The sequence below is a fragment of the Diadema antillarum genome, unplaced genomic scaffold (genome assembly GCF_040938485.1).
Source record: "Diadema antillarum isolate AM-2024a unplaced genomic scaffold, OU_Dant_1.0 seq00000819_RagTag, whole genome shotgun sequence".
In the NCBI taxonomy this organism is placed as follows: domain Eukaryota; kingdom Metazoa; phylum Echinodermata; class Echinoidea; order Diadematoida; family Diadematidae; genus Diadema; species Diadema antillarum.
In genome coordinates this window covers 68,666-82,948 of record NW_027271696.1, presented here as the reverse complement: position 1 = coordinate 82,948, position 14,283 = coordinate 68,666, and the positions used below count along the sequence as shown (strand labels likewise).

The window sequence follows — 14,283 nt, the reverse complement described above, 5'->3', positions numbered from 1 at the left end:
TTTCTGTCTGCATTTTTGTGTTCTGTTGAATTACCACCACCACCTAAAAAAAAGAAATGTGATCTACATTACCTCCCACTGACAAGCAATTATCAAAGACTTGGGTAAAAACTACTCTGATGTTCTACCGCCATCTTTGTTCAAGGTTCATTAAATGAAAAATTCAAAACTGTCAAAGTTTTTAATCACACGTACAACAAATGATGTGGTATTTTGTATCTTGTGGTACCAAATAAAACTTTGCCATTTTGTTGTATAATTTTTTTGTGTGTACTTTACCCTGGGTAACAAAAAAACAAAACAAAAAAATGGACGGACATGGTTTTCAGCGCTTTAAGTGAGAGATCTTTGCTGTGTTAGTTATCTTTGCTGTGTTAGTGATCTTAACACAGCGGTAATACATGAATGCTGATACATTAAATAAATCCCATTATTTTTTTTATTTTTTTCTCTCTCTCTGATGATGGTAACAAATACCTTGGTAAGTATGAAGCTAATGTCCTGCCACTTTACTGGTGGCATAGGCAGTGCACGCATGTACAGCACAGCAGCACCACCGCCACCCCTACCATTGCACTATGCATTATCAGTTCACACATGAAAATACGTAATCGAGGGCAGAGTTTGTTTCTTAAAGTAATCTTTTATAAATCATTGTCCGAAATCATAATGACATTTTTGCAAAAAAAGATAAGAAATTTATGACTTTCATGATTTTAAGAAAATCATCTTGTTAATAGCAGTTGGCATGTCACAAAAGGGATGAATTGGCATTGGGATCATTATGGCTGACTACTCAAATTTGGCCTCTGTGATAGAGCTGTGTGTAGGTATACAGCTTCCAAACACAAGATGGCACTTTACAATGTCAGAGCTCAGGGTTCTGTCATACCCTGGGTGTCCCTAATCAAATGCTCAAGATCTTATGCCAATAATAGAAGAGAATTAAGAACAAAACTGCTTGATGTTTGGTGGACTTGGCGTTTGACGACTGTATGTTCATCATTACTCCAATTTGTAACACAAAGTGAAGGTGATAGCTTGGCAGAACACATTCTTCACTTCACCAGAGGTGGGAGGGCATACACAGGGTCCCCACTCAAACTGAATCCAGGGGACTTCCCATCCCCTGCCCTCCCAATACGCTTCTTGTCCCGCAAGGAGCTGCGAGGGGAAGGGGGCGTCCTCCCCCGAGCCGCATCTCTTTCTGGCTTGCTGGGCGTAGCGGTGCTCAGATTGCTATTCGGCAGCTGGGTTCTCTTGGCACTGATCTTTGCGTTGTGTGCATTCTGTGTGAGGTACTCGCTCTGTGCATTGGCTGCAGTCCTCTTCCCAATCCCCAACTCTCTGCCTTTTGCTTTCCCCTCGATCTCCCGCTCTCGCGGCGTGGCCACACTCTGATCCTGCTGGCCCTGGCGATGACAATGATCCGGACGATGATGGTGATGACGATGATGATGATGACTCTTTTCCTCCTTCCCCTGGGGGTCGTGTCTCGACCACTTCCCGCCCGGTTGGAGCCCCACCCCGACTTGGGTTTGCTGATACTGCTCCACCCTCAGGAGGTAATTACTGCCACCCTGGGAGCTGTCCCTCTGCACGGCCAGGGAGACCAACTCCCGCTGCCCATCCCAGTGCTGCTGGCGCCAAGTCCGACGCTTCTGGTCTATGAGGGGCTGCTCAATCTCCTCCCCTTTCGTCCTGTCCCTCAGAGAGGATCGACCCGTGTGCCTTCGTTCCTCACGTGGGCCTGACGAGGAGCCACTACTTCTGTGAGAATGCTGATGGTGCTTATTGCTGTGCTGTGTGCCCACTGACTTGGTCTGTGATGGCTCAGATGTATTATCCTTCTGAAAGAGATATATTTACCAATAAAAAAAAAGACATGTGACATTACAGTTTGAAGACACATTACATAGATGATCATTTAAGATGTATTGTTGGGCATGGAAAGAGATGACACAGAGAGATTCATGCTCCTTTGAGAAGGTCAGAACACAAACTTCATAGACCAGAAACCTGTGGTACTGTGCTCAAAGCTCATAACAAAGCCTATCAACTGGGATTTCAAAGATTGTTAGTCTGTTTTGAAAGAAATAATCTCAGCCTATCTATTCAAAAATTTTGTTTTAAAAAAAATAATACTGTCAAATCTATTGCACACTTTATGCATGATCCAAACTATTCAATAGATAATTCACCTTCACAACAATTATGGCATTGATAGCAAGAGATGATTATCACTTAGACTAAGTTATGCATATGGCAAAGTCCGAGAGAACAAAACAAAAAACAAAAACAGAACAGAATCAAAATACCCAATATTGTATACCAGGTATCATCTTTACATTAGGATGTTGTCTTTATTTCAAGCTGAATTAAATAATATTACATACTCAACTTCTTTAACACATCAACAACTGTTCATATCATTGAGGTCTCAATCATCTTAAAGTGCACTAGTACTGTGACCAAATCATACACTGTCCTTCATATTAGCATCATGTGTCTCTCATTTTTCAAAACATACTTTTTTTATGAGAAAGAGCATTTTTAAATAGTATCAATGCACATACATGTATGCTCTATTTGTGTGTTAGCACATGTGAGTATGTGTATGTGTTGGTGCTACTTTAAAAACATGATTCCTCTTCATACTCCTACCCTAAGAGAGCGCCTGATGTCATCTTGAGTGCATAGGGCCCCGCGGGATGTCACATTTGAGTCGCCCTGGGGTTGACTGGTCTGCAGTCTGCTCCTCTCTGGAGCGGGAGCACGGGAGGGGGGAGGGGTGGAGGAGGAGATGGAAGCAAATATTGTAAAACTGGAAACAAATATTGTAAAACTGGAAACCTTTCACTCAAATAATTTTTATCACCTAGAGCTGGTTTCAATGAACTTCCCTTCTACATAAATTTGCAGCCGAGAGTATCTTCATACATAATCTTGTATCTCAAAATATTTATTATTTCAACATAGCTCATATAAGTGCAAAATACATGAAATTTCCACATTACAATATATTTCACATTTACATTATAGCAAGATGGGAAAGACTTTACATATGTATTGCAGGGTTCTTCATTTCATCTATCGTGCAACCTATGATGAGACTACAATAGTGTTTTTGAACAAATAGGAAAATCAACTTGACAAATTTCTTGCTTTATTTTAAAACATTTTTATACCACTAAGTACCTAGTGGATCATCATTTCCATATCAACATTCTTTTAATTCACATTCTATTGAAATCTGATCAAAATTTTCAAATTAGGTGAAAAAAAAAAGAATCCTGCATATAAATTCTTCTGTTAATATTTTTCATTCAAATTGTGATTCAATACAGACACATAATTATTAGCCCTTGTTTTTGCAACACAATGGATTGCAGGTCCAAATGAAATTCAAGACATGAATTCAAATTATATGAGGTCTTTTTAAACATCCTTCATCTTATTCTTTCCAGCAGTTTTGAGACTTAAGGGAGCCTAACATAACAGTATCTCACTTTCCATAATGCCCTTTGCAGAACATAAATATTGCAGCTGGATTGTTGAAACACACTTAAATCCCCAACAAGTGGATATCCAGCGTTACCTGTGGTCCTGGAGGTGGACACGCCCTGGCATTTGGTCGGTGCGTAGTGTACGTGGGACGGAGCGCTTTGCGGGCACACCTGCCCCATTGGTGACGGGTGACGTCACATGCTGCCTGTTACCGTGGCGACCTCATCAATCCTGGAGAGATCCGAGTGCAAGGGAATATCTGGTTAGCCTGGTGATGACAGACGAGGTGATCACTTGTCTGAATCAGGGGCAAAGAAGAAGGGGTCAAATGACATATTTTATCCCCAAAGGAAAAAACAAAAAACAAAAAAACACCCACACACAGACATATTGCATTGCAAATGATGGATAAAGTCATGCTTTATTAATGTTAGGACCAACATGATGCCATTTAATACAAACAGAAAGGTTCAAGTTCATGTTACATTTTCCAATTTTTTAAAGTTTTCATACATTTTCATGTGTCATATAAATGTGTATGAGTCTGTATCTCAACTTTTGCATTATATAGTCTTTTCTAATTTTCTTTGTTGCCAAATGTGAAATATCAATTACCACTTGACCTTCATGGAAGAGCACTTCTAGTTGCCACATTGTAAAAGTAATCACTGCTTTGTAGACATTTGGCTCACAAATTGTCTCATAAGTATCTAGAAAAAGCATGAATGTTTACCTTAAAGTAATTCAATAAAAGAGGGTTTTTTGTGATTTCTGGATTTATGGCAGGGTACAGAAAAATGATACAGCATTCAAAGATTCAGACTCTTTTCAAAAGGTCAAAGGGCACATTTCATCACAGAGTCAAATATCTAGGGGAAAATTCATCCCAAGTAAGAGCTGACACCCGAGCCAGCAGTAAGTATTCAATGGCTCCTTTGACGGTTGTTGCAGTTCCAATAAATCACACATCTTTTGACTGCTCACAAAAAAGCCGGCAGTGATGAATTACACCCTCACAGGAAGAAAAATACTTGACAACAGAGATTGAGAGGGTGATGTGTCAAAGGTTACATTCAACAAGTGTCTCATTCCAAGCTCAGTGCACCCTCCACAGGAATTCACTGCTGGGGAAAAATGCATGCATTCATATCACACACTTTTGAGTTCTTCACAGCTTTTAAGAACTCACAAAAGCAGATTCAAATGTGAGCTATCCACACACTCAGATCTGAAAGATCTGAATCATTTTGTGACAAATGGTTTAATAATGAACAAAACATAACAATTTTCTCCCCCTTGATAATGACCAAAAAATAGATAAATAAATAAATAAATAGATAAATAAATAAATGAATAAATAAATAAATAAATAAATAAATAAATAAATAAATAGATACACAAGTTTTTCCCTCCCACTATTACCAGATCAATTTAGCAACTGGCCACTCTCCAAATATGACAATTCTTGCTAAATTATGAAATCACATCACAAACACAACAAACTTCAAGCACAGGTATTCATGCACCAACATGTCTTCAAACTTCTGTTGCATCTCAGCTAGCTGCTTACTTACTCATAATTCAAGCTCATATTTCAATACTTATTAGAGATTCATCAGAATATTGAGACAGCAGTCACATTATCCTTGTACAGAACCCCATTATGTATTATCAGGGTGTGACAGTACTTGCAGAAAAAAGTCTGGAAAAAAAATCTGAAACCTCTGAAAAAAAAAGAAAAAAGTCTGAAGTATCAAGACAGTGAACATTTCAATGACTTAAAAGGGAACAAATCTGAAATGAGGGTTTTTAGCAGAGTAAGAAAGTCTGAAATCAGAATAAACTCTGAACTTCCATATACCTGTACTATCAAAAAGCAATGCCATAGAAGAAAATTCACTCTATCATGAGATATAGACCCCCCCCCAAAAAAAAAAAAAAATACAAAATACAAAATACAAAATACAAAATACAAAATACAAAATACAAAACTTACAAAGACAATGACTCACTGAAATTACAATACACTGCATTGCATCAAACATCTAATAAAAAGAAAAAAATGGCTGGATTTGTCCACTGAGTTTGTAACCATTTTCAGTTCCATACACAGATTATACAGGATGGGAATGTGTGCTTTAAAGTTTATTTACAGACCATGGATTCGGTTGAGTTGATCTGAGAACAGAAAGCTTTCCTTGGCAACAGAGCATGACGCATTACCATGGGCCACAGATCATCTCTAGCTCGTCTTGTGATGCCTTTACAATCAGCAGAGAGGTGGAATATATGCCACTATACCACTGGTTTCAGACTCTGCCTCATTTATAAGCTGAATAGAACTAAAACAACAACACAAAACTATTGTATGATAAGAAGCTGCATGCAGTTTAAAACAAAACCATTCTCTTTCATTTTTTTTCTTAGTGGCTATTTGGAAAGGTAGGTACAGTGGCACTATGAAAATCTGAAAATGTCTTTAGGAATTTACAAACACGACTAGCAAATTTTGCCATGCAAACAAATTATAATTATAACGGGCTACCCCATAGCTGTTAGTGTTAAGTGCGTAGTAAACTGTAAAGCATGGTTAATAAAGCCAACTTAATAACCTCATCGCAGACGAGACCCTCATTACAGTCGGGGACAGTCAAAGAGCGCAGTCTGGCTAATGCATGAGGCTTCATGTGTGATGTATGTCCAATTGCCATTAACTTCACGGGACATTAAGGGGCTGATTTAACTGCATTTCCTGACTACAAGTACCAAATTTCCATGTTGCACACATAAAGCATGACTCGGAAATGTATGGGGCAGACCAGCCCCAGTGAGGGACCCCTTTTGCTTCCAAGGCCTCCGCTGATTATGTATGTACATCCCCGCACCCCAATTACAGGATGAAAGCTTGCCGAGTAGGGGTACAGCGTCTGACCAATTCATTAGCATCCTGCCTCCAGGATTCTAGCAGGATGAAGATGCATGCATCCCAAAAGCTTGCCTGTCTGCGGCGCATAAACAGTGTCTCTGCACTCTCACACTATGTGGTCCTGATAACTTCTACTGAGAATCTTTTTCCTCTTCCTTCTCCCAACCCCCCCCCCCACCCTTATTTCCACTGTAATTTGTTGGAAGGCAAGAAAGCACACAAATAGGATATTCACAGTACATGTAGAATGATGTCATGCTGTGTACTGAGTACATGTATTATGTGTCCTTTTATAATCTATGCCATGCATTTTGATAAGATATCTTTATAAAGCTACTCCTTTTTGTATAATTACTCATTACATGGTTTCAACGATTATTAGAATTCTGGCCATCAAATTAAAGTGAAATTCCTTCTTCGATAGAAAAAAGAGAGCAGAATCCCATGGTACAGTGAAAGTCTTAATAAAATTAGCACCAAAAAAAAGAAGAAGGTGCAATTGCAATTCTAAAACTTGGCATGTTTCCTGCAAACAGTGGTATTGAGGCGACCCACCCAACTCTCCCAATAATTTTGTTTGCAAAGCTTATAATCAACATCTGTCCTGACATGAATTCAGAGAGACATCACCTACAAAACACTTCCCACAGATGTAATAATCCAATGACGACTTCAAAGGGGGAGATGATAGAGGAAAAGAAGTGCTTCATATTCGTACTTCACTTGTTGAAACTGGAAACTTTATTATCGTGATGGCTTCTTTGCATTCACAGACCTAACAAGTCTCATGCCTATGGTGGAAGTCTCACTCCCCAGTAACCCATCTCATGTTCACCCACCCAGCAATCATTTACTCATGCCTCCCAGAAAGAAGAAGAAGAAGGAAAAAAAAACAAAGGCAGGTATACATCAATCATAGAGCGTGTTTCTACTGAGAGCACCTCGCATCACCTCGCATCACCTCGCAGCTGTTTCTACTGAGCGATAAAATACGCAGTGATGCAACTAGGTGACGTGCAAAATGCGGTGAATCCGGAAGTCGCATATTTTCAGGTCACAGATTGGGTCACGCTGCCTCTGCACTGCCATTTTGTGGTAGGCCACTGAATTTCGTTTAGTCTGTCCATTCAAAATGCCCCTCACCAACATTTCCTGCCACTTGGTTATTAGGAATCGTTGCAGGTCTAGGGTCCACTTAATGCTCTCTAGGGGCTCCGACAAACTAATGTTAGTATTCCAGGGAAAACGAAGTAGGGAATCTATATTAAACTTCGAGACGATACGATATTATGGGAAAATGAACGCAGTGTAAAAATCAGAGTATATAGTATAATAGGCTGTTGGGCACGCAAACAATAGACGATGAATGCACGCAATTCACATGTACCACCTCATGTATTTAGTAGGAGTTGGTACAAGGCATGATGTGTGCGAAACTACGGTCGCTGTGTACACAAGTGTCGGAGTGTGCGATGAACCGATTTGAAAAGCGCGGGGCGAAAGCTCCCAATAATTCGAGACTTCCGGTACAAAGCGAATTTCGCTTCCAGGTGTGTTTCTGAACCGTCCCTCACATCATCGCGCATCGACCACCTGAAAAGGTGGACGGAGCACCTCGCATCACCACGCATCGGCCACTACCTGATCTGTTTCTACTGAGGAAAAATTTGAGGTGTCACCGCGCATCGCCGCGTATCACCGCAAATCACCTCGCATCGCCTCGCATCACCTCGAATTTTCATCGCTCAGTAGAAACACGCTCAATGACATTGGATGAGAATTGGATGGGGGGGGGGGAAAGATGTCCGCTCCATCCCGCCCCATTGGTTGCATTTACATTGCTGTTTCTCACTCCCAGCCATTTGAGAAACTTGGCATCACTGCATTCATCATGGAATTATGACTGATAATATTGCTATGTTGTGAAATTTGCATCAACTTCAACAATTCATAACCTTCCAATTTACCATTCACTTTGATGAAAATGCAGACAAACACTCCTGCTTTGATTTCATTTTATCTTTCAAGTCAACTTGGTTGAGGAAAATAATTTATTGAAAACCCCATGTGAATCCCACCACCAACATTGGGCTGGATGGTTGCCTGCATGCACCACCGCCCACTGGCCCACTTGCACTGGATTCCCCCATGACATGGCTTGCCAGGATTAAACAGGGATTGAATGAGAGGCTTGAGGGTTCTGGTGATTGACTGGACTGCAGTACAATGGGTACTTCATGGTTTTCATCCAAGAGGTGCTATTGTTCAACACTTTCACCTTTAGCACAGGAGAGCCAAAAAAGACACCCTTTACACTTTTTCTGCCAGCCACAGGGGTAAAAACTGTCAAACCTTTGCTGGCAGGCGCTTTCAGACAAAGTGACAATGTCAATACACACTTTGTGGTGGAGTAGAAATGGCAACTTTAATTGACATCGAAATCAGCTTCCTTTGTACTAAGTATTGAGTACGATTCTCACTAACTCTCTCTCCCCCTATCTTTCCGTTGTTCCTATCTTCACCTTCCTCCAAAGGTTCTCTGAGAAGACCAGTAAGTACCTTGTAGATAAAGACGGCATTGCTTTTAAAGGCCTTACTGTCCTCTTAAGTGATAGAGGAAATAAAGAGTCGGTCTGTTTTGGTCAAAACCATGCAATCTAAGCACAGGTCCTAATGCAGTGACTCTAAATATAGACTTCAAGTGGGATAGATAATAAAGTGATACATGTGCTACAGCAGGCTGTCACATGGACAATATAATATGGTTCTTTGTATGACCAACTCTTACAGTATCTCTTTTTTGTTCATCTGTTTTCCTCTCTTTTATTTCTGACTGTGGAAGACGTTCGTTGCATTACGCACCGCCAGAAAATCATGAGTCAATACAAGCTCATAGACATATGACCAAATTGAAGCATTATATTATAATCTATAGAATTTATGCAACATGTGTATACACACTCCACTAGACTGTATACAAGAGAAAAATGTACTGCCACTTGGCTAAATTGGCTAAACTCTGTCAAACTTTCACAATCAACTTCTGTCTTCTCCCTTCCAAACATACAGTACAGCAGAGCTATATATAGTGTAAGTAATCTGGTTCTATGACATTTGCTCCTGCAACATCTGCATCCATGAAATATCTCCATGCTGAGCTAAACATAAATTCTACCCACACACATAACCCTAACCCTAATCCTCACATCAAACCAAACCTAAAACCCTAATCACAACCCAAGTCCTTGAGAAAATTAAGACCGGAGCAATTGTCACAGGGGCAAATGTTGTGTCACCAACTGTACACACTATATATTTTGCGAGTCTAATTTTTTGCAAATTTTTCGCGAATGTTCCAGGACTTCCCAATGTTTTCACGAGTGGTTAAATTCACGATTGTGGAGTACAGTACTAAACTGAGAAATATATGAGCACACATCATGTTCATGTCAGGCTATGAACTAATATTTTCTTGTGTTTTTAAATTCACCAACAGAAATCCAACTCGTGAAATTCACAAAAATAAAATCCTCACAAAATATTCGGCATGAAATACACAGTAATCTATTAATAATCTATATCTCAGAGTGACAAAACACAACCCTTAGATGGGGAAGTTTCCCACAAATCTTTCACAAATGGGGGAATAAAGATAAGTAAAAGATAAGTGAAACAACCAGTTTAATTTTGAGCTATATCAAATGTTTCAAGTTTTGATTAATTTCATGTAACAGAGTCTCAGGTTGAGAACTCTAGGTGACAAACTGGGACCCACAACAGGAGTGCAATATTAGGAAAATACAAAAAGAGTTTCACAAAACAACACACCGTACTTCTTTGTTACTGAAAGACGAAATGAACTACCTCTTCCACACAGCATGTACAATAATATTTGCATTAAAATCAGTTATAAGTCAAGTGAATGTATACTTGCCATAACAAGGAAAAGTAGAAATTACGCGGTGCGTAATATATGTCCCCGCCGGAAGTAGCATTTTGTAGCAAAATGTGCAATATAGGTAAAAAATCAAGGTCAAAGGTCAAAGATGTCAAAGGTCAAAATTCTGTGTAAAAGTTTTGAAGCCCTCACCTAGTGCCATCACATAAAGCAAACGGAATCGAAATCGGGTTAGAAATGGCGAAGGAGTAGCATTTTATAGCCAATGTACAATACAGGTCAAAAATCAAGGTCAAAGGTCAAAGAAGGCAAAGGTCAAAATTCTGTGTAGAAGTTTTGAAGCCCTCACCTAGTGCCATCACATAAAGCAAACGGAATCGGGTTAGAAATGGCGAAGGAGTAGCATTTTGTAGCAAAATGTACAATATAGGTCAAAAATCAAGGTCAAAGGTCAAAGAAGGCAACGGTCAAAATTCTGTGTAGAAGTTTTGAAGCCCTCACCTAGTGCCATCACATAAAGCAAACGGAATCGAAATCGGGTTAGAAATGGCGAAGGAGTAGCATTTTGTAGCAAAATGTACAATATAGGTCAAAAATCAAGGTCAAAGGTCAAAGAAGGCAAAGGTCAAAATTCTGTGTAGAAGTTTTGAAGCCCTCACCTAGTGCCATCACATAAAGCAAACGGAATCAAAATCGGGTTAGAAATGGCAAAGGAGTAGCATTTTGTAGCAAAATGTACAATATAGGTAAAAAATCAAGGTCAAAGGTCAAAGAAGTCAAAGGTCAAAATTCTGTGTAGAAGTTTTGAAACCCTCACCTAGTGCTATCACATAAAGCAAACGGAATCGAAATCGGGTTAGAAATGGCGAAGGAGTAGCATTTTGTAGCAAAATGTACAATATAGGTCAAAGGTCAAGGTCAAAGGTCACGACTGAAATTCTGTGTAGAAGTTTCAAAGCTCCCATGTAGCGCTATCATATAAAGCAAACAGAATCAAAATTGGCTCATAAATGACAGAGAAGTAGCAAATTGAAGATTTTGATCACACACGGACGCACACACGGACACACGGACGGACGGACACACGGACGGACACACGGACACACACACGTACGGAGCCCGTTTCATAGTCCCCTGCTCGAACTCGTTCGGCGGGGACAAAAAAGTAACACATTACAATGACATTACATATTCCATAGTCAAAGAGATCATTGGGGTACCACAAAACATCTCAGAGTCAGTTTCCTTCATCCCTCTATTTTCTCAACCCCTCTCAATACCTCTCCCACTCTCCGGCCTATGTCCAGTGTCAGATTAGTCTCAAAGGAACAATATGGTCAAACCAAAACATCGCGAGAACTTTAAAAGTGAGAATCTACAAAGCTCTCATCAGACCAATTTTAGATTTCATGTCCTGAACTTGGACTGCGACATGACGTCATTTGCAGAAACTGCGCATGCTCCAAGTTCTCCAGCATGCCCAATGCCAAAATCGAGAATGAGTCCTCGAAGGTTTCACGGCCACCTCAATTCAAGGATGGGGGTGATGCCCTTGTCTTTGAATTGTGCAAGATTGTTTTCACAAAAGTGACCATGAGCTCACTGCGTGCCCATACCTTTTCTAAGTTTACACTTTTTCACGGGCAGAGTAAACATTTGTGAAATTGTTTTTCTGCTATTGATGCTTCTTTCATTACCAAAGTTCTGCAACAAAGCTCTTACCTAGAGAGGGCAGTGCAGTGAATAAAATGAACAAAAATTCTGTACATTCTTTAATCTTTTCTGGACTGTCCAGTTTTTCTACTTAGCTTTCTTTCTGAGTTCCACCAGGTAAGAATTTTCTATGAGTAATGTTTTATTCTTTTTCTTTCTTTTTGTGGACATTTCTAATATCTGGCACAAAAGCAATGAGGTCCATAATTAGCAGTTTACAGAAATTCATAGATTTCAAACCTGAATTCAGAATTCTGACTTTGTTCATCACAATGCAAATCACAAGATTACATGTTGCTTGCAGTTCCACACATATTTCCTGTTTATGAGAAGTGCCACATTTGCTCAGTCATCCACAAATCAATGATAAGGAGCTTTAGATTTTCGCATTGTGAACGTTCAGAGGAAAACAAAAAACAAAAACCTGTTCTGCATATGCGCAAAATCACTTATATCAGAATTGATCTTGCGTCTTCTGAGTTTCAGTCAGTTCTGGGTCATTTTAGCATTAACTCAAATTCACGAAGCGGAGAGCTACATGATGGAATGATGGGTGCCATTTTACAGGCTGCGTCCTCACATAATCTGAAGCTCCTTTGTGACACGATGCAGGGAGAGAGGAGAACAGCCGAAGTGTGTTGTTCGAGCGAAACACAAAGAAAAGAGATAGTAGGTTGTACAAACTACTTTTGAAGCAACAGCACTTAATTCTGTGAAAGCTCTCTTCAAAGTATCAATTCAACTCTACCAAGTCTAAATTTCTTGCACAATGTTGATTCAATTTATAATGTTTAATTTCATTTGGCGCTTCATGGCCTATGCGCAGTTCCTTACTCCCCCTCCGGCCTCTGTGCATGCGCATCCTCCCAAGTCCTAGGGTTAGAGCTAGTTTTTCAGAGTTTGTTGTGGCATTAAAGACCAAGCAAAGACAGGACACCTTCAGCCACCAAATAATAAATTCATGGAATTCTCTGCCAGAGAATGTGGTCAATACCCCCTCAGTGATCACTTTCAAGACCAGGCTGGACCGAGTATGGGTAAACCAATGTTTCAGTTCCACATGTAATTTGAAAGAAAGACTTCCATATGTACCCTCCCCCCCCCCCCCACATATTATAAACCTACATTGTATGAGCTTCCTCTGAGTCTGAAGTCCGCATTTCCCTAGGACACCAAGATCAATGTTACCCTAGACAGAAAGATCCGTCTGTCCGGAGGAGTCTTTTATTTTTTTCCATTAACGCTCTCCTCTGTATACGGAGGGGATCCGTGAAGCCAGACGCAGTCTCCGCGGAACATTCCCCGACAGACAGATACAGACCGATCTTTCGGTCAATGTTACCCTAACTCTAACCCTAACCCTAACCCTAATCCTAAACTGAGTAAACTCTAATCCTAATCCTAATCCCAAAGCCACCTAAACTTATTCATGATATTTACATAACACATAGTAGGGGGTACATATGGAAGTCTTGCCCTTAGGTTCTTCACTAGACCTCTACGGCTCTACAGCTTATTTAGTGAAGCCTAATTTACACTATCCTGAGCTGATTATCCCAGCCCCAGCCAGGATCGTTTACTCAGAAAGTTCTGTATTGTGAACCTTAAACTTATGTAGAAATGCACTATTTCAATGTTCTTCTGAGGTATAGAAGTATGCACGGTAGCACAAACAACTATTTCTCGCTAAAAATGAAGCTAGCCGAGGTGTGGTGAGTATTTAGAGAGTATTACCAGTAATTTAGATTTTAGTACTCTAGTGCCAGTAGTGGTAGTCGGGCATGTCACTCATGCTGTTGTTCCACGCATTCCACGCCGCAGGCGCGCCGGCGCAGGGGGACCAGGGAGGTGCACCTCCCTGCAAGCTGCAGGGACCGAGTGCTGCATGCAGTGCTGAGACGCAGCAGTGCTGGCGCAGACAGCGAGAGCAGAGAGTGATGTCCCACTAGCGCAGTCGATTCAGGAGTCTTAAATTTCTGGGGGCGGGGGGAAGAAGGGCACTAGTTTCAAATTCCCCTAAAAGGATCAGGGCACAGAAACAAGCAAGTGAAATCTTACCGTTCACGAGTCGAAAGAAGAATAGAAACTGATTTACACGTTCTCGTGTCTCTTCCCAACACCGGTACTGGTGGGTTCCCTCTATAATCGGAGAAACCATACAGTAAATGCAATGTAGAGCGAATGCGAAAAAGCGTACATTGTACGTACGTAATGACCGTGAACATTACAGTATCGTTGA

General features: G+C 40.4%; 2 protein-coding genes across 2 annotated transcripts in view; both read right to left on the bottom strand.

Annotated features, from left to right (window-relative positions):
• LOC139739810 (uncharacterized) lies at positions 1-14,177 on the bottom strand. The gene is made up of 4 exons (XM_071650404.1): positions 14,103-14,177; positions 3,599-3,805; positions 2,665-2,762; positions 1-1,850 (listed from the first exon to the last, which is right to left on the bottom strand). Exons 2-4 carry the CDS (start codon positions 3,684-3,686, stop codon positions 1,059-1,061), a joined length of 978 nt encoding a protein of 325 aa, XP_071506505.1. The 5' UTR covers positions 3,687-3,805; positions 14,103-14,177; the 3' UTR covers positions 1-1,058.
• LOC139739809 (uncharacterized) overlaps positions 13,829-14,283 on the bottom strand; it is a 28,306-nt gene continuing 27,851 nt past the window's right edge. The window contains exon 11 of the mRNA XM_071650403.1: positions 13,829-14,020. Coding sequence (XP_071506504.1) covers positions 13,829-14,020 — 192 coding nt within the window. The remainder of the gene's footprint in view (positions 14,021-14,283) is intronic.

Coding starts and splice junctions, on each gene's coding strand:
- LOC139739810 (XM_071650404.1), bottom strand. CDS start 3,686: ATGGGGCAGGTGTGCCCGCAAAGCGCTCCGTCCCACGTACACTACGCA. Junction 2,763..3,598: donor GTCCACCTCCAGGACCACAG/GTAACGCTGGAT, acceptor CTCCCGCTCCAG/AGAGGAGCAGACTGCAGACC. Junction 1,851..2,664: donor ACATCAGGCGCTCTCTTAGG/GTAGGAGTATGA, acceptor TATCTCTTTCAG/AAGGATAATACATCTGAGCC.